The 25,079-nt window shown below is 39.6% G+C and overlaps 1 protein-coding gene across 3 annotated transcripts in view; it reads right to left on the bottom strand.

Moving 5' to 3' along the window:
- The window catches only part of LOC122773632 (SPHK1 interactor, AKAP domain containing), an 80,560-nt gene that overhangs the window by 33,482 nt on the left and 21,999 nt on the right, over positions 1-25,079 (bottom strand). For 2 of the 3 annotated variants that reach the window (XM_044032437.1, XM_044032440.1), the window contains exon 2: positions 11,900-11,996. In XM_044032437.1, coding sequence (XP_043888372.1) covers positions 11,900-11,949 — 50 coding nt within the window. In that variant the 5' untranslated portion in view covers positions 11,950-11,996. Of the gene's footprint in view, positions 1-11,899; positions 11,997-24,418; positions 24,490-25,079 lie in introns of all 3 variants that reach the window. The other variant, XM_044032438.1, reaches the window with a different exon arrangement.

Below are 25,079 nucleotides of genomic sequence, written 5' to 3'. Positions count from 1 at the left end.
CCCAATTTTGGCCGTAAACAACACCACCTGCCAGTCATTTGTTATGAATGGGTTGCTGTTGTTTTATTTTCAAGACATTTCAGACGTGTGAACCTGTTGTTTCCTGGAAACAATAAACAACTTGAGAATTAATTTTCTTTTAACACATGCAACCCAACACCACACCACATCTCTACAGCCTCAAAAAATGGTGATGGGATCGAATGAACTATGCTCTGCCTCGGTCTCAAAAACTCAACAGAAAAAAAAAAAAAATCTGTCAACACGAGGGAGCCACTGAACTGTGGAGCTATTACTGGTCTGACTTCGTTACACGAGGCACATGTGTCAGCAGGCACTGGCTTAGAGTGGGACACACGGCAAACACTGAGGGAAGACTTAATTATCATGGAGAACAAATGGACTACAAGGTGTTTTGACCCCACAATTCAATTATTGCCTCTTCTGTCAAGAGACGCGGTCACGGGTCAGCACGTGGATGACGTATTAAATAGCACCGAGAATTACTGAATGACAAACGACCCTCTACATGAGCTGAACTATGCCGCCTTCGGGCAACGTTTGTCCAATTAAGAATGTTAAACATCATCTGCTATAAAATGTGATGCTGATAGATATAAATTAATCTCTCTCTCTCAACAAACACTGTGAGAAATCCTACCCATCTATTTTCATGATACCCTCACATGTTAAGAAAACAGACCGTGTTTTTCAGATACTGATTGTTATTTTTAAGTAAATATTGTGTGGTACAAGTATACTGTGTCCCTTTTCTTCCATAGTACTTGACAGACTGCAATTTTCACAGCTGTTAATATTTTCTGGTATGTAAGTAAGTAAGTATATCTGTACTATATTCATTTATCTGCAATGTTCCCTAACTTGTCATTGTGTTAATGTGTAAATGCTCTGTGTGCTTTTAATTGCCCCCTGGGGACAAATAAAGTTTTTTGAATTGAATTAAGTGCCCTTTTGTATCACATTTATAGATATTACAGTATGCAGTATGCACATTATTTGTGAACCACTGATTAAATTCCCACTTCACATTTGGTGAGAAGATGGCAAACTATTCTACTTATATTAGCATGAAATATTGGCATATTAGCACATTATAATAGTGTTTATATGCTGGTGATAACACTGCAGTACTATGTACACACACAAACTCAACTAAACTAATGAGTCTAAATAAATCTCATGCTGCATTTATATCTGAATTCTTTTGAATTGTGTCCATACTTCTCACCATCTCCGTGTAAAAATAATCTAAATACTGTTGCTAAGACTGTGTCTTTGACAGATGCTGAAGTCCTTGGCACTGATGAAGAATTACCATTTAATTTCTCTTGACTCAAAGGCACTCGGTAAAAATAGCACCAGAATGAAATGCTGTTCCGCAGCCGACCTGGAAATCGCACATAAAAGGCTTTTGCAAAGTGCCCATATGAAGTAAAAACAAGAACGATGGCAATTTTCCCAGACCTGAATCCCCTGCTACTTGGCAAAATGTGTCAAATTTAAGCCACATCCATTTGGAACAGTTCCACGCACCTTGCTGGGAAAGAGACAAGTGAAAACAAAAGCTTTCACCTTTGCTGGATGAGGTAATTAGGTGTATTTAAAAACTCTAAGGGAATTAGGTAGATCTGAATTTATAAGATACTTATCAGAAACTAGGTAATCCAGTCATGTCCAGGACCGTCTTGGAAACTAATGGCTACAGATCTTTCAAACACAGACGTCAACATTTGTGAAATTTGATAAGCTTTATTCTCAGGCTGGCAAATGACCTCCAGCAAATCAATATTTCACTACTTATTTCTAAAGCCCACTCAATTACCTGTGGACAGGAAAAAAAAAAATACCCAACATACAACTCAACCAATAGAAGTCAATGGAAACGGTGATCCATAATTTATTGCTGCATAAAAAATCAATTAGACCATAGTTAATGGGGGGCAGCTGTAATGATTGGTTGCTGCTGCCTCATAAACAGTTGCAGAGTAAACTGTGACTGGTCTGAGAGAGACATTAGTGGTAAAGATTTACACATTTTAAAAATTCATGAAGAAATGGAAAAGTCATGAATGGCACGCGACGAGCCTGAACAGAAATCAATGCTCGCTCCTTGTCGGGCTACATTTAGTCCTGCCTTTACACTCCGCCTGCACAAGCCTGGTTTATCAGTATCATTTATTAAATTCTGTGACAGCGTTGGACATCATGGCAGCTGCTCTGAAAAAAATGCCTTTCTGGCTGTTCAGGAGGCATGAAATCACCTGGTGAGAGTGGGAATAACACGGATGAATAAACGCTGAGTAGGAATATTAATCTTGGCGAAACATCTGTCCTTACAAAAGGAGAAAGTGAGAGCTGCTGCTGACTCATTCTCTCTTTCTGTTCACCTCCTCATTGCCTTCACTCGTCTACCTTTCTCTGCTCGGCTCACTTTTGTTGTCGCTCGCGCTCTCACTTCATTCTCATTATTTGTCTTTCATGTTTCAGTAAACACTCAGACACAATGTTCTTTGTCCCTGCCACAGTAGGGCGAGACCTTATTTTGTTATTTCTGCTTTGGTTTTGTGTATTCATAACTTCCAATCCATCAAGAGTCAAAGCCTTGCGAAAACATTGGCGATCAACTGTTTCACACGGAGACATTTTCATTAACATAATGTGTCAGATCTACTGTGTCTAAAAATGGCAACCTTAAGCTGAAGAGGAAATAACTGCAATGAAAATGCCACATCAGACACGGGGGAAGGTAATTCTGAATGTCATTACTTTGACTGTCCACCTTATTTGCTTTTAAATCAGACACCAGGTGATGACCAGGAAATTTGGATTAGACACTACTATATAAACACATGGACACCATAAGTAATCAAGTGAGGTGTAAAATGAGAATACTAAAAAAAAAAAACTATATAAAATACTTATATAATACAATACTGTATTTATAATATAAAATAATATATTATTCCGTCTCACTTTGCTCTGGCACAGTTGCAGTTTCCACACCAAGTTATAAAGCAGCCAGCGCTATCACAACAAACATCAATTGGTCCTGAACCAGAAAGGTTGGTTCCCGGGGGAAACCAAAAATACACGTTTTCAACTTGCGAACCGTTACGTCAGCAGTGGTCGTGTTAATGTAAGCTGTAGCCATTTACGACGTAGGGTGGTTCTGCTTAACAGGTGTGAATGTGGGCTGATTCGATGAATGCACCAAGGTTTTGAATGAGCTTTAGAGCCCAAAGGGAACTGTGCTGGCGCCTGCCAATGACAAACTCTATCTTTGGTGTTTATGAACAGAAATGATGTAAAATACGCTGCATCCTTGGTCTGAAAACCAGCTCTGTGTGTGTACAGTACTGTACACTGTCAGCACAGAGGAGTTTATCCCATCAAACTACAGAAGGATTGAGCAAGAATCACACAAGTTCCATACATACACCTACACAGATGTGGTACATGTAGCACCAGCGGTGAGCTCACTCATACACCCGGGTATGTAATTGGAGGAATTTTCATAGAGTGCATAGGAAATGAAAACAGTAACAACAAAACAAATTAATTAAATAATAATAATTAGAGTCACCTTATCTCCCACTCCATCTTAATCCAATTTGGCTATACCAGAGTGTGAAGTATATGTGAGGAAGAGGAGGATGATTATCTTATTGGCAATAAATCTGCCTCCTGTCTGCAGCTGACTTTGCTCGGCCTACTTACACCCCTGTGTTTTAATGTTGGCAATAACGGTGACTACCTCGAGAGCTCAACATTTTCTCAGGTGGTACTTGGTAGAAAAGAGCCACTCTCATAGAGGATCCATGTGGAACAGGAGTAAAACGCACAAGTTAGTCACGTGGGCCAAAGCTTGACAAAACAAGAATGACTAATAATATGCTGTGTTTTGATGTCATCGTTTTCCCCTAACCCTGTCTTCTAAAATTACAATCTACTAAATGTCAACAGAAGTAAAGAGTTGGAAACACTTTTCAGAGTTTAACACGGTCTTCATAAGCATTGGTAATGGCAAATGAATGCATTATGTAACATAATTTCAAAGATGATCATGTCTGCTGTTCTCTGCAAGGTCTTTAAACAATATATCTTACTGATTTACAAACCTATGTTATCAGTTAAGGAACAGATCCAAAATGAATTACTAATACTAACTGTTTCAGTTTTCGTCTTCAATTTTTAATAATTATAGCCGTGCGAAAACCCCGACAGTTGTTTGCTGAACAAACTGATGCTCTCTGTAATAACAGTGTGTTTTGAGCCAGTGCAGTCTAGTCTACAGTTCATCCCCAGTGGAACGACTGCAAACATTCACTGTTGTTTAGATAGGATGGCCCCCCTCCTCCACCTCTCCCTGCTCCCTTGCTCTTCCTGCTGGAAGCTACTGAGTGCTCCTAATCAGCAATCATTTGAAAGGTCATGAATGAGACGCTGTGGAAGGAGGCTGCAGGCTGTAAGCGAACAGTTTGTCTCAGTCAGCTGCTGCACTGAGCTGGCACTTGCTGGGCATTAGTTTAACTAAATTGGCTGGAAACTCACTTCACTATGCCATTCGGTTTTTTCCCCCCCCTTGTCATTCTGTCATGGCCAGTTCTGCAATTATTTAGGGGGGAAATCCTCTCTTACCATAATGGGGCTTCACCACAGATATACTACTTGTGTATGTTTATGTGAATAATGGCTTTAGAATAAAAATTGCTGGGTTCTTATAGCATTAGAAAAAAACTTTTCATATGTAGTAGGGGGTTGCTTAATGCGTTTCGTGTTTTGATGCAGAAACTTAATTGAATGGTTCCAAATCTGATGATAATCTAAATAAGATAAGATAATAATACTTTATTGTCCGTTTGCACAGAAAATTGTCTTGCATTCACAATTATGACAGTCTATAAAAATACATCTCGTCTTTCTGTGATTTTTACTGTAGTTTCATAATTTGTCTGTATCCCTGCTAAATTTGCAGCTGGCCATCAGACAGTGACCATTCAATAGCAAGAAGGTGGTAACTTATTCTGAGCCTGCTAAAAAAAAATATATATAAAAACATAAAAAGTGTAGGATCAACAAAGACCTTAATCTAAATATTACATCACCTCACTATGGCTATACACACTATTTATGTGCTTTATACAGACTTTAAAGTGTCTGTGTAGATCCTGGTCATATTAAATAAGTAGCAGCTGGAATTGTAGATTATTTGAAGAGGCTACTTCCGTTCTAAAAGTTTGTAGTGAACCCATGAATTTGAGTACCTGTTTCAGGCATCAATATTGCTCCCGTTAGCCTCAACCACTACTGGGTACATTTTCAGATCTTTGCTGTAGCTATGATCAACCCTAATTTGTGTTCTAGTGGAGAGTGTGAGTCAAGGAACAAATACTGGCCCGTGTGTATTGGTCTCCTGTAGACTCTGATGTGACGGGCCCTGTCTTCTTCCAAGAGAACTTCAGTATCAGAAAGGGCACACAGTTGTTTTTATCATTGTCCCTGGTCAGTTTGATATGTATACATCTTCTCTAACTCTGTCTATCTCTTCAATGAAGCATCTCAGTTGTTGGACCACTCTAAAATCTTCAAACAACTCCCACACTGTGTCGACACTGCACGTTTCAGAGATCTTTACCCTCCACCCTAGTGGAGAGTGGTCTCAGAGTAGGTCTGTGCAGAGAGATGCAGGGACAGATGGCCGAAGGCAGATCCACTGAGGCGTCTCACTGTCTACAACCACAACTCTGTCTCCCTCAGTGCAGATACAGTGTCCATCTGCTCCCTACGATCACACAGCATCTGCTGGAGCATGCTGGGCCGTGTGCCACGTAAATGTACACAGCGGGGTCAATTCCATTTAAGTGAGTGGGAAAGGGGTCTCAGACTTTTGGACAGTTACTGTCGGGATTTATAAGAATATGAAATGAGAGAAAGGGAGCAGAGAATTCAGTGACCAAAACCACTTAAAAGTGTCCCAGTGAAGCACCACTCAGTTAACCCACCACGGCATTAAAAAACACTTCAAAAAAGTAACAAAACTGTAGGTCGCGTTCACAGCTCAGCCCTGAACATGACACCCCATTAATCCCTCATAAACTCTCACATCTGTAAGCAAACCGTGCTGGCAGCCACCAGCGTGAAAAACACTCACTTCCTCCTCGTCCTCCTCTGACCCTCAGCTTTTTCATCTTCTCATTATCCTCCTCCATGTGGCAAACCTGGCACACAACTCACCACACAGTGCTCCATAAATGTTAATATAACACACATCCTCCCATACCAATACAGTACAAAGTAAAAACCTGTGACTGAAGTTTTCACAGCAGCACTTTTCTATGTTCTCTGCCATTAAAAACAATCATCTGTTAGAAAACGACATGATATTGCACTATGTTGTGGCAGAAGATGAGCCAAGTTAAACATGTTTGGATGACAGTGGATACCTTTCCACTGGCAAGTCAAGAAACAAATGTTTTTGTTTTTTTTCCAAGATGAAGTCAGTCTGACCAAGGCCCTACTGTAGTCTTAGAAAGTGTCTTCCTGCAACATACTACAGGAGACACCAAATTCATAACATTTTGGTTCAGTGTAAAAACAAACAAAACAATCTCACAGGTCTCAACAACATATATCACAATTAAGTCGTATATCACAATATAAATGGAAAAAAAAACATTTATTTTTGCTATCCTATCTCTAGATAAAGATGCTTTTCCACCTTTGTGTGGACTATTTGCAAGCCGGTTACTCCACTCCAGTATCCCCCCACTGAGGCAAAGTGTAATACAATCTCAACATTATTTTCCTCACCCCACAGACGACAGTTTTCACTGCATTTCATTGGGCAAGCAAAACACAGTGTGTACGTGACCTGCATCTGCACAGCTGCTCCACTTTCCAGACAGTTTTCAAAACCGTTTCTTTGACCCTGGTGGCAAACAGAGTTGTGATGTTGACGAACACCCGTACTGTAACTGAGTCTTTCTCGCCTCCCACCATCGACATTAAAAGTCAAAGTCAGCTTTTTGTCCCTCTCCTGAAAGTCTCCTAAAAGATTTCAGAGTACAGGGAAGACAAAGGCAGAAATACAGTGAGACTCAAGAGAAAACTGCTCACTAGACTCACAATTCATCTTGAACCAAGCCTTTGTTTGACATCCAAAAGCATCTATACTGCTAAATGTTTCAAGATAAAGGGAAAAATGGAAAAATGCAACGTGATTTAGAAAAATTACAAAGAAAGCCATATGAAACCAGAGTAAAAGAGCAGCATGGCCATTAGTGTTGTTCTGCTCAACAGTCGGTTTATTCATCCACAGAAAGAACGTGAGAGGCTAAGAAAGAAACAGAAGATTGCTGCTGATTTAAACCTGCTGTTACAGGCACCATCTTCCCTCTGATTAGTACACTTCAGACATAGCCCCCTTACAACTAATTACATGCTAACACCTGCACACCAAGCGTCGACTCAAGCCCTGCCTACCACATATGCATGAAGAGCTCTTGATTTGAGGCTGTTTGTGTTTCCGACAAGGCAAAGCAAGCATGCTGTTTGCTAATTTCTTGAAAACTAAGCAGGGGTCTCTCTACGACTGCCGAGTGTGACTGTCTTTTTGTCCACATAAAAGCAAGACTGTGATGATTGATATATCTTTTAAGACTGCACGCTAAATACTCTACTCAGGATATACAAAGAGTGCTGAGTCCATGGCTGGTTCTCGTACACAAGACACTACACATGTTTTATTTCTGGAATACCCACTTGCAAATGGCTCATTGTGAGCAAAGGGCAACGTGCAACTAGTCAGCTACAACACAACATAGTGGTTGAAATATTTTAAGTTTGGAACGGCTATGTGTGCAAAACTAAATTAATGTGGAATTGAATATGCTGCCATTATTAATGACAATAAACTATCATTAAGTATCCATCACACAAGTGAGACAGACACTTAATTAAACACAGCTGAAAGGCCCTTTGTGTACACTTGCCGTGACCTTATTCCCTCCTGAACTTTACAAGAGATAATTACAGTTTAATTGGACTTATTTCATTCCGTCTGGTTGTTGCCATTAGTGATAGCTGTTCTCGACTTCCTGAGCAGATAACACTTAACGAAGAGTAAAACCAGGTGACAAAAAAAGATGCCAGAAAAACATTTTGTCTAACATCCTGTGGTAAATTAAACCTAAAAACGCTGAAATGTTTAATGAAAATACTGTCTTATAAATGTCAGCATTCATAATCTGTAAATGCTGTTTTTTTTGTGTCTTTGATACGCCACACACCATTTGTGCACACATAAGACCAGTGATGCCAAACAAACCCACACTCGAGCATCTGTACACTCATACTCATCCACGTTCTCCTCCCAAGGTACATCTTGACCTACAATAATAGGCTGCCCTACTCGTCTGTCCCAGGGGACTCAACCAGTGCAGTCTCGGCACATCTGCAGCAGGTGTTTCTGGTGCCCTTCACCATTTATCGCCTCTGTCGCACAGAGTATTCCCGTGGGCTGGACTCGCTATCAAGAATTGGTCATGTTGCAAAAGTGATGTCAATGTAATGTTTGCAGTGTCTGCCATTGTTGAGTAAATTCTACAAATGATCGGCAATTGGGAAAAGTTCACCCGCTGCCTTTGTTAGACTTTACGAAAAATGAGGGCTCATACACAAAACACCCTTCAATGGAAACACCTGCGAGTAGCAATTGCCAAAATTTTACAAAAATCACTTTTATTTTGTGAAAAATGGAAACACTTATATATAGTTTGGCCTTGACGTGTATGATGCTGCTGCTCATGCTAATGTTTGTTGTTATTATTATTTTACATGGACTCAACATGAATAATGCATTGTGTGATTTGTTATTGCTGGAGAAATTTGAGTGACAGCTACAGAAATCAGATGACAGTTGTTCATTAAGCTTCACAGAATCTCACAGAATTTAATCATAATATCTTCTGGGTTTTCATGGGCCACATGTAGGGTGACCAGGTGTCCACACAGCATTTGATTCCCTTGTCCCCCTTGTCCCACTGCATATTGAGACATTGTCCCGCATTTTAAGCGGCTCTAGACTGAAAAGTAAATGTATACATCTGATCTAATGACTGTAAAAAAAGGAGGGCGGCCATCACCGCGGAGCTGCTACACTGACGTCAATCAAACTGTCAAACACAAGCTTTTGTGGTGGGAAAAGTTGGAGTCAGTCACAAACTACACTTGATTTTTGAAAGGTCTTGAGGAAAATACAGCAAAGAAAAGAAGACACAGCAACAACAAAGAACAGGGAAACTACTCACAACTGGGTGAAGCAGCTGAAGGACATTTTTCAGAGTTTTCTGCTTTTTCTGATGCAGTTTTTTGCTATTAAAAAAATTGCAAAAACTTATTTCTTGCCTGGACTGGTTCTATAAATAAGATATTATTTGCTGTGTAGGTTTTATAAAGCACCAGTCATATACACGATACATACAGACAGTCCTGTGTTTATCTTTCCAGTTAAATAGACATTCTACCAACACTTTGCACTACCTCTCAGCACTGGTAACGGACGTCCCACATTGTCCCACATATTGTCCCTCATTTACTTTGTTGGGATCTGGTCTCCCGAGCCACATGAAAGGCACAAAAACCTTAGGATAGTAGATGAAAATGCATCATCAACCCACAGAACATCATTTCCACCTGAGCTGCTGCCAACTAAGCAACGGTTTCTTTAATATTACATAACGCACAACACACCCTCTCTTTTCAGCATCCGTGTCATTTATTTTTCTGTCTGGCTCTGGGGTTGTGGCACCTGTTATGCAGTCCTGGTGCTGCTGCTGCTGCTGCCGAGTCTCTGGTGCAGTTGCTGATGATGAGGTATCTCTTAGAGGCCTGTGCTCCCTCAGCAGCCTGTTATCCATTAGCGCTTTATGACCAGCTCGTTGCCTGACCAGTCCCAGTTCATGCACAAGTGCTCGGTGTTTTATTCCTCCGTCTCTTCCTCACTGATTCTAACCTGAGTTGCTGAGGGACACCAGCCTGGGCCTCAATGATGAATTACAGCAATTAAGCATTGTAATCACCCTCTGACTGGAGACAGATGTTAATATGGTGGAGAAACAGTGAGTGCCCCCATGTGGAGGGGAGGTAAAACTCTTAAGTGGCACAAGGGGATGTCTATTTAATCACAATTTATTTAGAGCAGGGGTTGGTAACCTCTGGTCTCCAGGCCAGGGTCATTTTATCTAGCCCAATAGATAATTCTAGTAATGATGATAATAACAATAATAATCTATAACTGCAATGAGATTTATTTTTAGCAATGAATAAAAACTGCTAAATAGTTCAAACACTGAAATATATTTTTTTCTCTGCAATAAAACAAACATTAAAATTAGTCTTTTGGGTTAGGGTTTGCAGAGGCCGAGTTTGACACTCAGGATACATTTCTTTCTTTCCAAGGCATCAATGGCACTTGTTTGGAAAGGTAGTTTTTTTGTGGCAAAAATCAGCTAAAAAAAAAGCAAGAAAGAAAAGCTTGGCATTGAACTAAAGGTTAATTTGCATGATTGCTACTGCAGAGTAGACTGGTCCAGAAATGGACACAGAGTTTAACAAAGAAAAAGATTCATCTTTAATCAGTTCACAAATAAAAGCCTGCCCGCTGGTCCATAATATAAACTAGGTCAAAGAAAAATTTGTATGATTATTTTCCATGAATGCACATTTGATTTCTGCCACTTGAAAAAACTTCCCCTTTTCACGCAGACAGTTCTGAACTCAGAACTACTGTAAAAGCATCATTTATTTCTACATTCCGTTATTTATTCACTATTTTACAGTCAGCATGATATGTCATAAATATATATATCTATACATAGTGCTCAATAAATAATAATCACTCCACCGCCTCTAGATGCTTGAGGGTGAGTGAAAGAGTGCAGGGACAGTGCTGCTGAGTGATGAGCGTGATAAAGTCTGCAGCAGACTGTCTCCTCAGACATTTATGGAAATTATTGGGGATATTGAATCATTTCAGTCCAGGTCCACTTATATGGCCAATACAGACAGAAGAGCGTCATTAAGTCAGAGTCCGTGCCATTCCTCAGTGAACTATTCTAGAGGAGGCTCTTTCGAACTGAAGATCCACAGTGTACACTTGAATCATAGGCATTCATTTTAATATCATAAATCACACGGTTACCCTAATGTGTTAGTTGACTTCTCACTATTTTACACTTTAAAGGAGCAGACTGCTATTCTAGAAGATTTACTAATGGGGACCCGCTTTTTAAAGATGGCAAACTATTGTGACCAAAATCACACTATAAATCATGACAAAAGCAAATTTGTTCACAGCGTAGAAACTGATGAAGAAAAAAAAACTGATATTTTTTTGAATTGATAAACAAGTAATTTCCAAGAGATGTTTGATACACAAATCACAACTTCATTTTAAAACAAAGTTAGGTAGCAAATTTGTTTAGGGACCCCCCAAAAAATCTCCTGTGACCCATCTGTGGCCCCCCCGACCCAATCTTTGGGAATCACTCGACAATCAAACTTTTCCTTGGAGTTAATCTAAAGCTGGTGATTAATAATTAAGTGGATATTCTCATTATTTTATATAGACGGTGGAATGAATCAAACCATATTTTATAGGCTGTTATCTGCCTGTTCTTGACAGTTATCACTGTGACCTAGTTTAGTTAAAAAGGCTAAGGCACCATATAGATAGCAAAGGCTACACATTATCATTTTTTTCCGCAATTTCTTACAAAAAACAACATATTTTAGCTGCAATAACCACATAATGTTGGTACTGTAATGTACTCTAAGTAAATGCTGTTGTGTCTATAACAGAAAACAGTGTTGATCTTACATCTCAGTGAAGGTCCGCAGCACAGTGAACAGTGATGACAACATCTTCATTCTGATGATGAGTGCGGTGCAAAAATCTCCGCACACACGTTGTTTACCTGAAACACATAAAGACACTTAATGTCAGACAGTAGGAATGTCTTTCTTTCTTTGGGCATCTTTATCCAATAGTTTTTGGTTTTTTTTCCCTCACATCATCTGGCAAGTGTGCTGTGGCACTGCCGAGGTAAGCAATCTGGGCAAATGTGCATATGATCATGTATATTCGCGCTAAAACACCAAGATATGAACGGGACATCGCAACTGATAATTACAAGTTGTCTTTATCATATTGCAACACCGATTTCTTTAGTCTTCAGTCTGTGGTCACCATTTATCATACTTCCTGTTATTTCATGGGTCAAACGATTGATTAGTTTGTGCCCGTGTGACAGCACACAATGTCAACAGACAGTTTGTTGTCACAGAGCCATCATGAGGTCATGGAAAATTGTAATGAGGTTGCAGCACACATTAATTAAGTTATTTGGACATTTTAATGAGGTCAGAGCACACGAGGCAATGAATTTGTACAGCGACGCAGTCATTAGACTTGTCTTGATGCTTAAGTTAATTTCATATATGTACACACATTAATTGCTTCCTGTAATACAATAAGGACACATCCTCCTGATGACTGCTGAAGAATGCAAATTTGATTCTCACAAATGGATTTTATGCAATCAAACTAATTAGAATAAAACACAACTTGAACGGAGTCACAAAAAGCCACTAAGTCATTATGAGTGCCAGGAATGGAGAGGTTGAGTTAAACAGCCATACATACATACAGCCATACATACAGCCATACATACATATATACATACATATATACATATACATATATACATATATATATATATATATATATATATATATATATATATATATATATATATATATATATATACATACATATATACATATATATACATATATACATATATATATATATATACACATATATATATATATACACATATATATATATATATATATATATATCAATACATACATATATATGTGTGTGTATATATACATATACATATAAATATGTGTATATGTATATAATATATATACACACACACATACATATATACACACACATATATACTCACACACACACACACACATACATACATATATATGTATATACATATATACACAAAGTAATTTCTGACTCTGAGGTCAGCCAACAAGAATTGCTGGTCATGCTGCAAAAGAAGACATTCAATAGCTACAAAGAAAACAATAAATGTTGCTTTCTTGTTTCCCGCCAGTGATCTTCAAAGGCTTGTTACATCACCAGATTATACGTGGGTTTTTTTTTACTTTCTCTGTCTCACCTCTGCATAAGTAATGTATTCTATTCTGTAAGACACACAATGATACGTCATCAGAAATTAAGGAATCATGCTTAATTGGAATTTCGGCTTCATTGGTGCAGCCAGTAATTAAGAAAGTACATTTTCATTTGTGGGACGCAAACTGTGTGTATGTTTTAGTTTGATGGCGCCACCCACCCAATAACACAGATAATAGCACTTCAACACATGGGATGTCAGCAGAGTGAGCAGAGAGAGCAAGAGAGAGAGCAAGAGAGAGAGCAAGAGAGTTTGAACTGATCCAGTGTCCACAACCTCTTTTAAAGATTTGGGGAAAAAGACAGAGGAATGCCGAAGGAGGAAAATTTCAAGACCCTCTCATTACTCTTGTGCACCCTCTTTCTACCATCAGTCTGCTCAGACGTATATTAAAAACAACACGCGAACAGATTCGGTCTTTGTGATGGTAGAACACCCGTCTGGTGATGGACCAGACTAACAAGATTTGTGCACATGTAATGTGTTCTTCTGTCTCTCGGAGGGGATCATTAGAGAGGCTGAAAGAAATCGTGCAATAAAAACAACAAAAGGGATTATTCCTTCTCACACCTGCCATTAAACATGACCGATGGCTGTATCTTTGCATTTTGAGGTCAAGAGGTCTGTCCTGACGAGACCTGACTATGTGCAACACTTCTGTTAGAATCTATTCAACACACACTCAAAGTGAGAGATCACACGGAATCTGAACTATAGGCGCACATAAGCCCAGCAACATACATAAAACATGAAAAAATGATTTTACACGGCTGATGTAGATTTAAAATCATCTGTTGCACTTGTCACAGTGCTGACATAACAAGTCAGTTACACCAGTCGACCGTCTGAAGCCACCTCCTACACTGGTGATGGATGTTCGTGCATGTCATGCATTTTCACACATCACAGCTGTGACCAGCTCTGTGTGTGTCAGGTGTTATACTGCAGTGGCACAACGGGACATCAGCACCATACTGAGACAAAAGGGAATTGCAAATAAGACATAGCGTCTCTTTTGCAGGCTTGGAGAGCCATTTAGGTGTGATCTGCTGAGTCAGTGTGAAGTTCACAGTAAATGTGGATTACATTAATATTAAGAGGAAAAGACAGTGTCTTTTTTGTCATTTCTGAAGAATAAGAAGGACCTGAGGTTAATGAAGTAAACACCACTTGGGCTGGGTTTTCATCATGTACAGGAAACCAGGGTGGCAGCTCGACATTGCTGAATCAGCCCTTCTGGCAGGTTTCCTGTTTGCTGGACCTCAGTATGGCACCGACCTCTCAACAGTACCTGACAGAAAGCCTCTCCTCGCTCTGATGGATCCAGAGAGAACGAGAAGTGAAAGAGGAAAGGGGGAAATGGAAATTAGCAGCATGTTTAAGTGCCTGGTCCTGACAGTACAGCTGTGTTTAAGCTGCACTCTCGCTGTGTAACCTCTGAAGACTTGATGAGGTTTGATAACCTTCATCCCTCCTTTCTTCCCACTGCATACATTTCCACGTGCAACTCCTTCTGTGCATTGTCTCACTCGCTCATGTCTCACTTCACTTGTGTGCAGCAGCTTCTTTTCATAACTTGAACAAGACAAGACAAATGCTGCTCTTTGAATATCTTAAACCAAACAACTCTTCACTGCGGAACTACCACTTCACAAACAGTGATATTTTCTGACTAATTAATATTTAAGTCCGTTTAACCTCACGGTACCAGGGGAATCACATTTGCAATAATTACACGGTTTAAATCATTATATCCCTGTCATGTGACTATAAAACTTTTCTCTTTTTTGTTCTCATATGGGGGTATTAAAAAGTACTTAACTCGATGCTCAGCAGGATTATCTGCAGGATTATCTGAGAACATTACTCTGTATGTTCTCAGGTTGTCAGTAAGTGACAAAATGTCTCCAAGATGCAGCAGGGGGTGGACTCTAGAGGGGCGGGAAGGTGGTAACAAGCAAATGAGTCATCGAGAGGAATAACCTGCACACAGAGCCTCGGAGCATGTTGAATTGACAGACAATACAAGTGTGTGTGTCTGTGTTGTGTGTCATGAGTGACGGCAACAGACAGAGAGAAAGAGATTGAAGAGTTTCTGTTAGTTCTCTGAAAAGCTGTTTGTTGTTGCTTCACAGACTCGGGAGTACTGAGAACTGTTACATCCATATGTCTGGTTAATGGCTCGTCATTTGCTCTGAGGTGCAGAGCGACGACTGTTGAAGTCTTATCAGAGAAAGAGAGAGAGACACACCGTCTTTGATTGACTGGATTCACGACAGTGCTTTTCATTACCACAGAAATCGCACACGGGTTTAAAAAAAAAAAAAAATAGAAAACAATGTGGGAAGTAAACAAAAAGTGAACAATGGATTGTTTCCACAGCTAAATAAAAAAGCAACACAAATATACACACTTGCTGAATAACATTATGGTTGTAAAAAGGCATAATAAGGCAAAATAATAATAACTCTTTGCATTTCAATAGGGTTCTACACACCTTGTGCTCAAACCCTAATAAAATGAGGCAAGTTTTACAATTTCATCTTTGGCGAGAGCAAACATTCTCCATAAATCGCTGCGAAGAAGCGAAAAGGAGAGGAGGAGGAAAGATGATGCTGAAGGGAAGAAAAGGCAGAGGGCAGGGACAGATGCACTGACATTTCCCACCAATTACCATGGTCCACAGACTACACTGGTCCCTGTGCCCTCAGATGCTGCTGCATGTGCATTGATGTGGAATATGGACAGGCTGCAAATGGGCAAATATTTGCAGAGCAACTTAAGGTAACAAGACCCCGACAACAATTTAAAGAAAAGACAGATTTGCCTGAAGCAAGATTTAGTTTAACACCACAGGGCCCCACATTGCACATTTACTGTCTGCTGTTGTAAGAAAGCTATGCACCAGCAACGTGCCTAACCTACACCTCAATTATACCAAAACACCCATGGGCGCTTAGATAGCAGGAACATGGTTTGTTATTTTTATCAGTGCGGGTACTGGACGGGTAAAAGACGACTTTGGTCAAAAACTAGGAAAGTTTCCTATTTGGCACCATTTAAATGTGAGATAAGGCCCAACATGTTGCTCTGGGCAGGAGTTTGTAAAGGTTGAGGTAACATTTTAAAACTCAGGAGAAACATCCGCCAATAACCCAAGAGTTAAAGCCACCATCATAGTGGATGAGCCTGCATCAACCAACATATTTGCAGGTAAATCAGGGGAAATTGTGACAAGACTAAGAAGTGAGATATCGTATATACACTGTATAAGTAGGAGCAGCAACAAGAATCATATAACTCTATACTCAGAATTCTCTCTTAAATGAGTTTTTGCTTGATATTCCTCCTTAAGTAATGCTCCCCACTCGTCACATGCTCAACCTGCACCCCAGTCGTCCTGGTTATTATGGTTCTCTGTATTATACAGCCATGCTGGGAGCTCTTTATGTCCAACAGTGAAATCTAACATGCACCAAGAAGTGGAGAGAAGAAATAAGTTATATTAGAGACGACGGAGACTCAGACATGTGTACACTTGATGATTGTCAGTGTGAAGACAGTTGTGGAGTCTGAGACGCTCACTTTCATCCTAACTTTCGATGTATTTCATGCAAATCCCGATACTACTGAAGATCAACTGATACACTTCTATTTGGGTTATAAGGGATACCTTTATACTGTACTGTGTTTCATTTGTGCCTTCATGAGTGTGAACACCAAAAAAACCTCATCAAGGAACCAACATTTTGTTGTTGCCATTATTTATTAAAGCTGGTTACGCCTTACATTTTCTAGGTTGTGTTTCTTTCTTTTTTTTTAAATGCCATAAGGATCCTTGAGGCATAACATTACATTACTACTGGTCCACTACCAATGTTTTAAGGAGCTGATCACTGATGCGTCATCTATGAAGGCTAGCGTTTTTTAAGCTTGTGTCTGACACAGTTATGTCACTTTCTGTATCAGGGGCAAAAGCAAACTGAATAACAAATGATTCGTTGAGCAGTCAGACAAAGAAACAGACACAGGGATGGCGTCTGTAATGTATCTTCTTTATCTCCTCTCCCACTTGTTTCACTCCCAGCCCACTCTCTCAGTGGGAAGGAGGGACGAATGCTGCTTAGCTAATGCTCCTGCTGGCTCTGTGTTGGCTTTGGAGTCAATTTTTACTTGTAATTGCAACCAACAAACGGCCACTTTGAAAGAGACAACCAGATCAGAGCATATCACTGGCTCATGGTGGGATGTTTGGAGAATTTGACACATTGTAACTCAACAGTTGGTCTGGAAAGGGCACTGATTTGCAAATTCAAGATTCAGATTTTATCGGAAGAGACTTTGCATCACTTTTTGTTTCATGCATGAAAGCTACTTAAGACCAGTAGCTTTCATTTGAAATGACATGGCTCAAACAAGAACAGAACCTTTCTTCTTTAAAATGCAGTTTGGGAGGGTTAGAATTGCCATAAAAACCATCCATCCATCCATCTTCTACCACTTTATCCTCCACATGAGGGCCATGAGGGGTGCTCTTACACCCTGGACAGTTCGCCAGTCCATCATAGGGCCACATGCAGCGACAAACAACCATCCACTTTCACACTCATAGTCAATTTAGAGTGTCCAATTGACCTACGTACTCCCCATATTGCATGTCTATAGACTGTGGGAGGAAGCCAGAGAACCCAGAGAAAACCCACACACCCACAAGGAGAACATGCAAATTCCATGCAGAAAGGCCCTTGTTCCAACAGGCTATCGAACACGGGTCTTCTTTCTGCAAAGGCAAGAGTGCTAACCACTACACCAACCGTGTGGATCGCCATAAAAACCAATGCCTCTTGAAATTTCAAGACGCTAAACGAACTTGTGTCTTTCCTCTTTGGCAAGTTTCCATGCCCTAGTTTCTCTAGCATGACATGAGCCAATTGTGTCTTATGAAGTCTTAAGGAAAAAACTAACTCTGCAGTCTGTTGTCACTGAAGCAAACACAGCTTTGTTTGTGTTTCACTTCACCACCATGAATAGAGCATACACCGTATTTAGGATAATAATGATTTTGAGAAAATCTTTCTACCTTATGAAACCTTTGAAAAGACTCCTTTGCCTTTGGGATTTACTGTATCCATGATGACTTTTTGCAGCACATTACCACTCGTGTTGTTATAAATAACTGCCCACATGTGTGCATGGTGTGCATGTATGTCCTTGTGCAGATGTGTTTTGTCCTTCTCATGTGTGAAAATAGCTAATGGCATGAACAGAATGCTTTAATTTTATCTTCTTTTTTTTTTTAAAGAAATTGCTGTGTGAGTGTGTTGTAACCAACATCTAACATTCCAATAAAAGTAAAATTACATTTAAAATATTATATTTTACTGTGTAAATGGGGGTCTTTGTTACTTTCACGTTTGCGGTTCACTGTTACATGTTGCTTATCGAGTGTCAGTTACTGAATTTCACACACTTTTGGGAATGTGTGTTGTAATAATATATGTATGCCAAAGTAGACTGTACTCCAAATACGTGTGATTATATCTTGTACAGCCCTTCACATCATAATCGATTAATCTGTCGATTATTTTCGAAGAGTGTCTTCTTTTGTCCACAAAACCAAAATGATTGAGTTTCAATGATTTCTTCTTTGTCATCTGGAGCAAAGAAATGAAAAATAATATATAAAAAATATTCACATTTAAGAAGCTAAAACAATCAGAAATCTTGTTTTAATCATGAAAAAACTTCAAAATGATTAATCGATTCATTGTTTCAGCTCTATTCTGCATATTTACATATTTTCGGTGGAAACAAGCTGCAAGGGAAGGTTTTTGCCCTCGCTTCACTCCAGTGCTGAGAGTAGGCAGTAGTGCTCAATGAGTATTACAGCTATGACGACATAACTAAACATGAAAGACAGACTACTCTTAAGACTACATATGATAAGACTACAAGACTACATATATGTGTTTGTGTGCGTGTGTGTGTGTGTGTGTGTGCGTGTGTGTGTGTGTGTGTATGCGGAATGATGCGCAATGCAATGCCGTGGTTCCAGCTGAGGGAGCAGAGGCCAGAAAAACGCAGGTCGATGGCGTTGATGGGTTTGAATGGTACACCAGGTTGGGGTGGGGCAGAGCATCAAAAGAATCATACAACGCTTGACTGGACGCATCTTGTACTCGCTCAAGTACAAGATGCGTCATCAAACATTTCAAAGGGGAGTCGAGGAGGCAGCAAACATCAATAGAAAATCCAATGCGATTATTTGGGAAAATGTTTTTTTTGGATATTTTAAGGTTGTATATAGGCATGTAGGTGATCCATAGAGTGTATGCAGTATATAAATCTTCTACCACTGGATGTATATGATACCAGTAATCACTAGTTTTTAATTGGATAACACAGGACAAAGAAAAATGACACTTCTAGAGAAAGGTGTATTTCTGAACCGGAGTAACTTGCTATTTGCTTTTGCTATTACATATTCAATTCATGTATTATGCATTATCATTACTCATTGAATTGGTGATACTACATTCCTAATATGTTTAACTCGACCCGCGTCTCCCAAGTCAACTCAGTTTTTGCTCAACCCTTATAAATAAAAAAGTTTTTAAAAAAGAATTTGGGCCTTTATTCAGAGTAAAAAGTAAAAAGTCAGAGAGAGAGAGAGAGAAAGCTATACAAGCCATAAACAGCTGTTTCTATTATGGGTCTCCCTCACTCCCAGAGTGAGAGAGAGAGTTTTCATTAGCAGAGAGCCCAAATAACAATAATTATAACTAATACCCACTGTGTTGGAGTATGAAACGGGTAGTTAATGCATCATGAGAGAGGGAGAGAGAGGGAAATAGAAATGGAGCGCTGGACTATTTACACGAGCAGCCCAATTAGAGTCTATAATACACTGTATAAAGAGAATACGTTGTATGAACAACCCCATAATACCTGTTTTTTTGTTTGTTTTTTATAAATGGCATGCAAGTCTTGTTGCAGCTCAGCAAGAGTAGCGATCAGTTTTTTTTTATTCATATCTGCAAGGTCCGTCGTTTGTTGAATTTGGCTGAATGATAAGTTCTAGGATGAGTCATGGTTTTTCCAGACTCTTTTGTGGACACCTCTGTGATCTTGAGCATTTTAATTGCAGCAGAAATGTTTCTGTAACCGTCCTTAGATCTGTGCCTGAACATATTCTTGTTTTTGAGCTCGGCAGGAAGTTTCTTTAGCCGTAACCCTCTTTAACTTTTCCAGAACCCTTTTGTCCCAGTATTTGTTGTTCGGTGGGAGACAGTTGAATTTACCAAAAGCTAACTCCAGGTGAGATGTGCAAACATCCCGATGATGACCGAGCGAAACCTAAGGCTTTTTTTAGATTTTACTTACATTACATTACATTACATTACATTACATTACATGTCATTTAGCAGACGCTTTTATCCAAAGCGACTTACAATGGAATCAAGTACAATTAGCCAGGGGTGGAATCGAACTTGCGACCATGATGTCTTTGGTACACAAGGTAGGGTCTTAACCACTGAGTCACTCCACCCCACTTTGTCACTATGGGGTGGACAGGAACAATACATTAAAAGAAACAAATCGACAAACAATGACAATGAAATGAAAAGGGTGATGGGATATGAAATCATTTCTATAAGGACAGTATGAACTGTTGTGTATTTATTTTATCTATTCTTATATCTGTTGAAAGATGTAAAATAATAAACTCATTAAGATAAGATAAACACTGTAATTTGCATATTGTGTTTCATATTAATGATTATTTTAAACTTAGCGTGACTCTGAGATACCCGTTGATTCTGTCAGAGATGTCTGAGTCACTTCCACTCGCATGACACACATGTTTTTAAAGATAAGGTCTAGCGCGCGTGTGTGTGTAAAGTGAGTGTCTCTCTGCCTGATGTGGCCTGTCAGGTGTGACCATGCAGTGCCCAGTGGGAGAGGATAAAGGTGACTCAGAGGGACATCATGGTCTTGTTTCTACCAATGAAAATGGCGAGGTATGGACAAGAGACGAACGATGCAAGGTCTGAATGCTTTGTGTGTGTGTGTGTGTGTGTGTGTGTGTGTGTGTGTGTGTTCAGGGAGTTCCTCTGGTCACCGAGCTGCTTTCCACTTTACAATTTGGTTCGGCATAGCACAGTTTGGGTCTTTTCCATTACTATAGAACCTCCTCAACGTGGGGCGGATTCATCATAGCACGGCTGCATGAAACTGCCGCAACGTTGTTTTATACGCGCCACACAAAGTAGTGAGTCGTAAAACAGTTGGTTTTGGTGTACTGAAATAGATTTGTTCACAGTTTGGCATTGTTCGGTTTGAGTCTTGTGTCGGACGTTGCCCCCGTTCCTTTTACAGTGACGACACTCTGACCAGTCAGTGGCCAGCAGTATGTTGACGTCACATTTAGTATCAGGTCAGCTCCCTTGGAACCTCGCCAGAGCAGGTACTAACAAAAGTACCAGGTTACCATCACTAATGGAGAAGCAAAAAAAGAGAAAATCTATTTCTTTCTGTCTCTACTTCATTAAAACTACTTCATTTGTTTTGCTCCAGCTACTAAGTTGCCACAATAAAGGGCAAAAAGTGAGCTTAACATTATGCACATGTGTTTCTGTGGTTTCATGTGTGATGCCAGGAAGCGTTGGGTCTATTTTTAGCACTGATGATGTATTCATGTGCCAGTCAGGGAGTTCAAGCAGTGCCGGTCTGCGAGGCAAACAGGAATAAACAAAGTGTCACATCAGGGGAGGTATTACAGAAAAGCCCAGAACACATGTGTGATGTGTGAAATTGCACTGAAGGTGAGAGTGCGTTACAATAACACACATATATCAAATTTGTAGTGACTACAACAATCGAAGAAACAAAAGCAGGAATAATGACTCGTTGAGGTGCCAGTGTTTTGACTGAAAGGAATATTAATTTTTTGGATGTGACCACTGTTCCCTGAGGGAAGGACACATGTTGCCCTTTTTAAGCCTGACCTGTTCCAATGCACAGCAGCTGTTTAAATTAACCACAGCAGGCTCAAACCTCCAAACCTGCCGGGAGTCATCAATGTTCAGCGGGCGTGAAAGAAATAATATTTTGTGTTGAGTCAGAGAACTGAGTCTTTGACCTTGAATTTCATGTTGTATTAAGATTTAAAGCTATAGTGGATAACTTTGATTATAATATTACGTGTCAGTTACATTCAAACCATTGTCAAATGTGTTCATACAACACTGACTCTACTGCTAAAAAGCCCTGGACATACAGTAGCACTGTACAACACTAAACAACTGGCTGACTACATGCCTACAGTCTGCAGATGTAACGTTATATTAAAAAGACATGGACGTATGCATGTGCCATGCAGGCCGTGTTTTGGTACTCACAGAACTCCTCTATGGATCTATAATAGTGTGAAACACATACCACTCACGCTCACATTTCCTGCAGTTTTCTTGAATTCATTAATTCCCTCACACCTGTCACCGTCTCCCCCCTCCTCCACCCGGTTTCTTTTAGCCTTCTAATGGCTGCTCTGCATTATTTACATCACTGAGCTATTTTCAGACACCTTAAATTATGTACATGCAGTTTCTAAATGAGGCTGACGAGTAAGCAGAAAGCGTTGTATATAGCTTTACTGATCTCTTGCATGCGAGTTGAATTCCAGCACAGTGCGTTTCCTGCTTGTCCTCTGAACAGATAAGTGAGGCCCGAATGCATGCAATAATAAATAGTGTCAGTAGATTATGTGTATAAGACGTTAGTGTGTTTTTATGTACAGTATGCAAATACCGGTGTGTGTGTGTGTGTGTGTGTTTGGGGGTGCCTGGTAGCCTAATGCCATACATTCCAGTAATACTGTAGAGATCAATTCTCTCTGTGTCCATTAGTGAAGAAGTCTGACCCTCTGGGATAAGAATGGAACCAGATGCCAGCAAAATAGCAGCCTGGCATAGTGTGTACACCATTTAATACTGGTCTTTGTCGTTCTCTCACTCTATCCCTCTGTTTCACCTTTTCCTCACCCTCATACAATCTATATCACGATGCATTTATTCTCTTTTAAGATTTGCATCCTCACTTATGCTGATGAAATGTCGCTTTACAGCTTTTAACTTGCACATGAATACCTGTATAGTGTGGTACACAATCAAAGAGATAAAAACAAAAAATAAAAACAAACAAAAAACAAAAACAAAAGGTTGTTACTTAACAAATACGTGCAACTCCTTGTCCAAAAGTTACCTCAACAAGGTTTTCAGTCCTGCCCAGTTTTTGGTTGGACCTAAACTGTGAAACAAGCAATGGAAATCAGTATCAATATTATAGCATCATTGCTACTTGTCAGCTGTCGCTATATGCCTTCAAATCTGTTTCATGTTCAAACCTGATTTTTCTTTTTATGCAGATGTGCGATGTCTCAAAGTACTTTTACATTAGGGACCGTGAATCACAGGGTACCTCACGATACAATACGGTATGTGATATATGGTCCTTGATACCAATCAGGGAGTATTGTAAGGGGGTCTGGGAGCATCCCCTTTCGGAGAATTTTGAAATTTATAACCCTCTGAAACACTATTTCCTGCATTTTGAGGGCCAAATTTTGTGAAGTGAAGCTATTATTACGACGGTATTGATTAAAAAAAGGATAAAAAACAACAACAGAAAAGGCCGAAATCACAGCATGGGGGAACAAAATCACAGCGTAGGGGCTCCCTATGCTCAACTGTGCTGGCGAGAACCCAGCCAATAATATCACAATACAAGGATTCTGTGATAATCATTATATTGCAAGGCAATTATATAGCGATGCATCACAATATCTGTCTCAATGAAGAAAACAAAATGTGTGTTGAAAGTTAAAAGAGCAGGATTCCTCCTGGATGGGGCATCTTGTCACATAGCTTTCACCAAATCGATATTTTACATTGTACGAGTATTTTTAAATTGTTTACTTGGTTTTAAGTATGGGGGCCTTGTGATGTAAAATGATTTCATGATTGTGAAGGTAAGTACAAGTACAAGTTTCAGTGACACATAAAAAAATGTGCGTGGCAGTGCAATATGACTATGATGGTTTCATAACTCAAATGTACCTGTGTCTCCTATCTTCAGAATCACCCCAGTGTGCGTCACATTCACTCTCCTCTTGTTTTTGTTGTCATGTCTGTGCCATGTGAAAAAAAAGGCAAAGGGACAAGTGTTGCAAATTAGCATCTGCTACAAAGGCTATGGTGCATGCATTGGACACCTTCTAGCAGTACCGTCTATGTTTTTGTATCTGTCCCTATAATAATAAACCATAAATAAGTAATATATTATAATATGTTAATATCATCATACTCGCAAGCTTGTAAATAGCAGTTTAATGCAGATAGTGCAGGTATAATTTTAATAATTCATATGATGCTGGATGTTGTGAAAATGTCCCTTGTACAATTCAGTAATTCATTTTATTAGAGTGTTTTGAAACTGTGGAATACTGGGAAGAATCTTCAGTGACCTCTTTTATCTTGTGCACTTGCCACGCAGCTTAAATGAGTTTAATGTGGTGGCCACTTCACATAAAATCATGGTGCATTAAATTGGCTGAGTGATAAAACAGAGGTGTCTTGCAGGAGTGTGTTCTGATGAGGTGAGGAACAAAAAGAGAAAGGAAACAACATTACGTGTGTGTGCAAAAGGTAGCTTAATGTTGACAAATAGGTCAAACCATTTGAATATTAAGCTTCACTTAAAAAGACAGAGGAAAGTAGA

The sequence above is a fragment of the Solea senegalensis genome, linkage group LG8 (genome assembly GCF_019176455.1).
Source record: "Solea senegalensis isolate Sse05_10M linkage group LG8, IFAPA_SoseM_1, whole genome shotgun sequence".
Taxonomy (NCBI): Eukaryota; Metazoa; Chordata; class Actinopteri; order Pleuronectiformes; family Soleidae; genus Solea; species Solea senegalensis.
The sequence above is the reverse complement of the archived record's forward strand: the minus strand, read 5'-3'. Positions and strand labels throughout refer to the sequence as shown.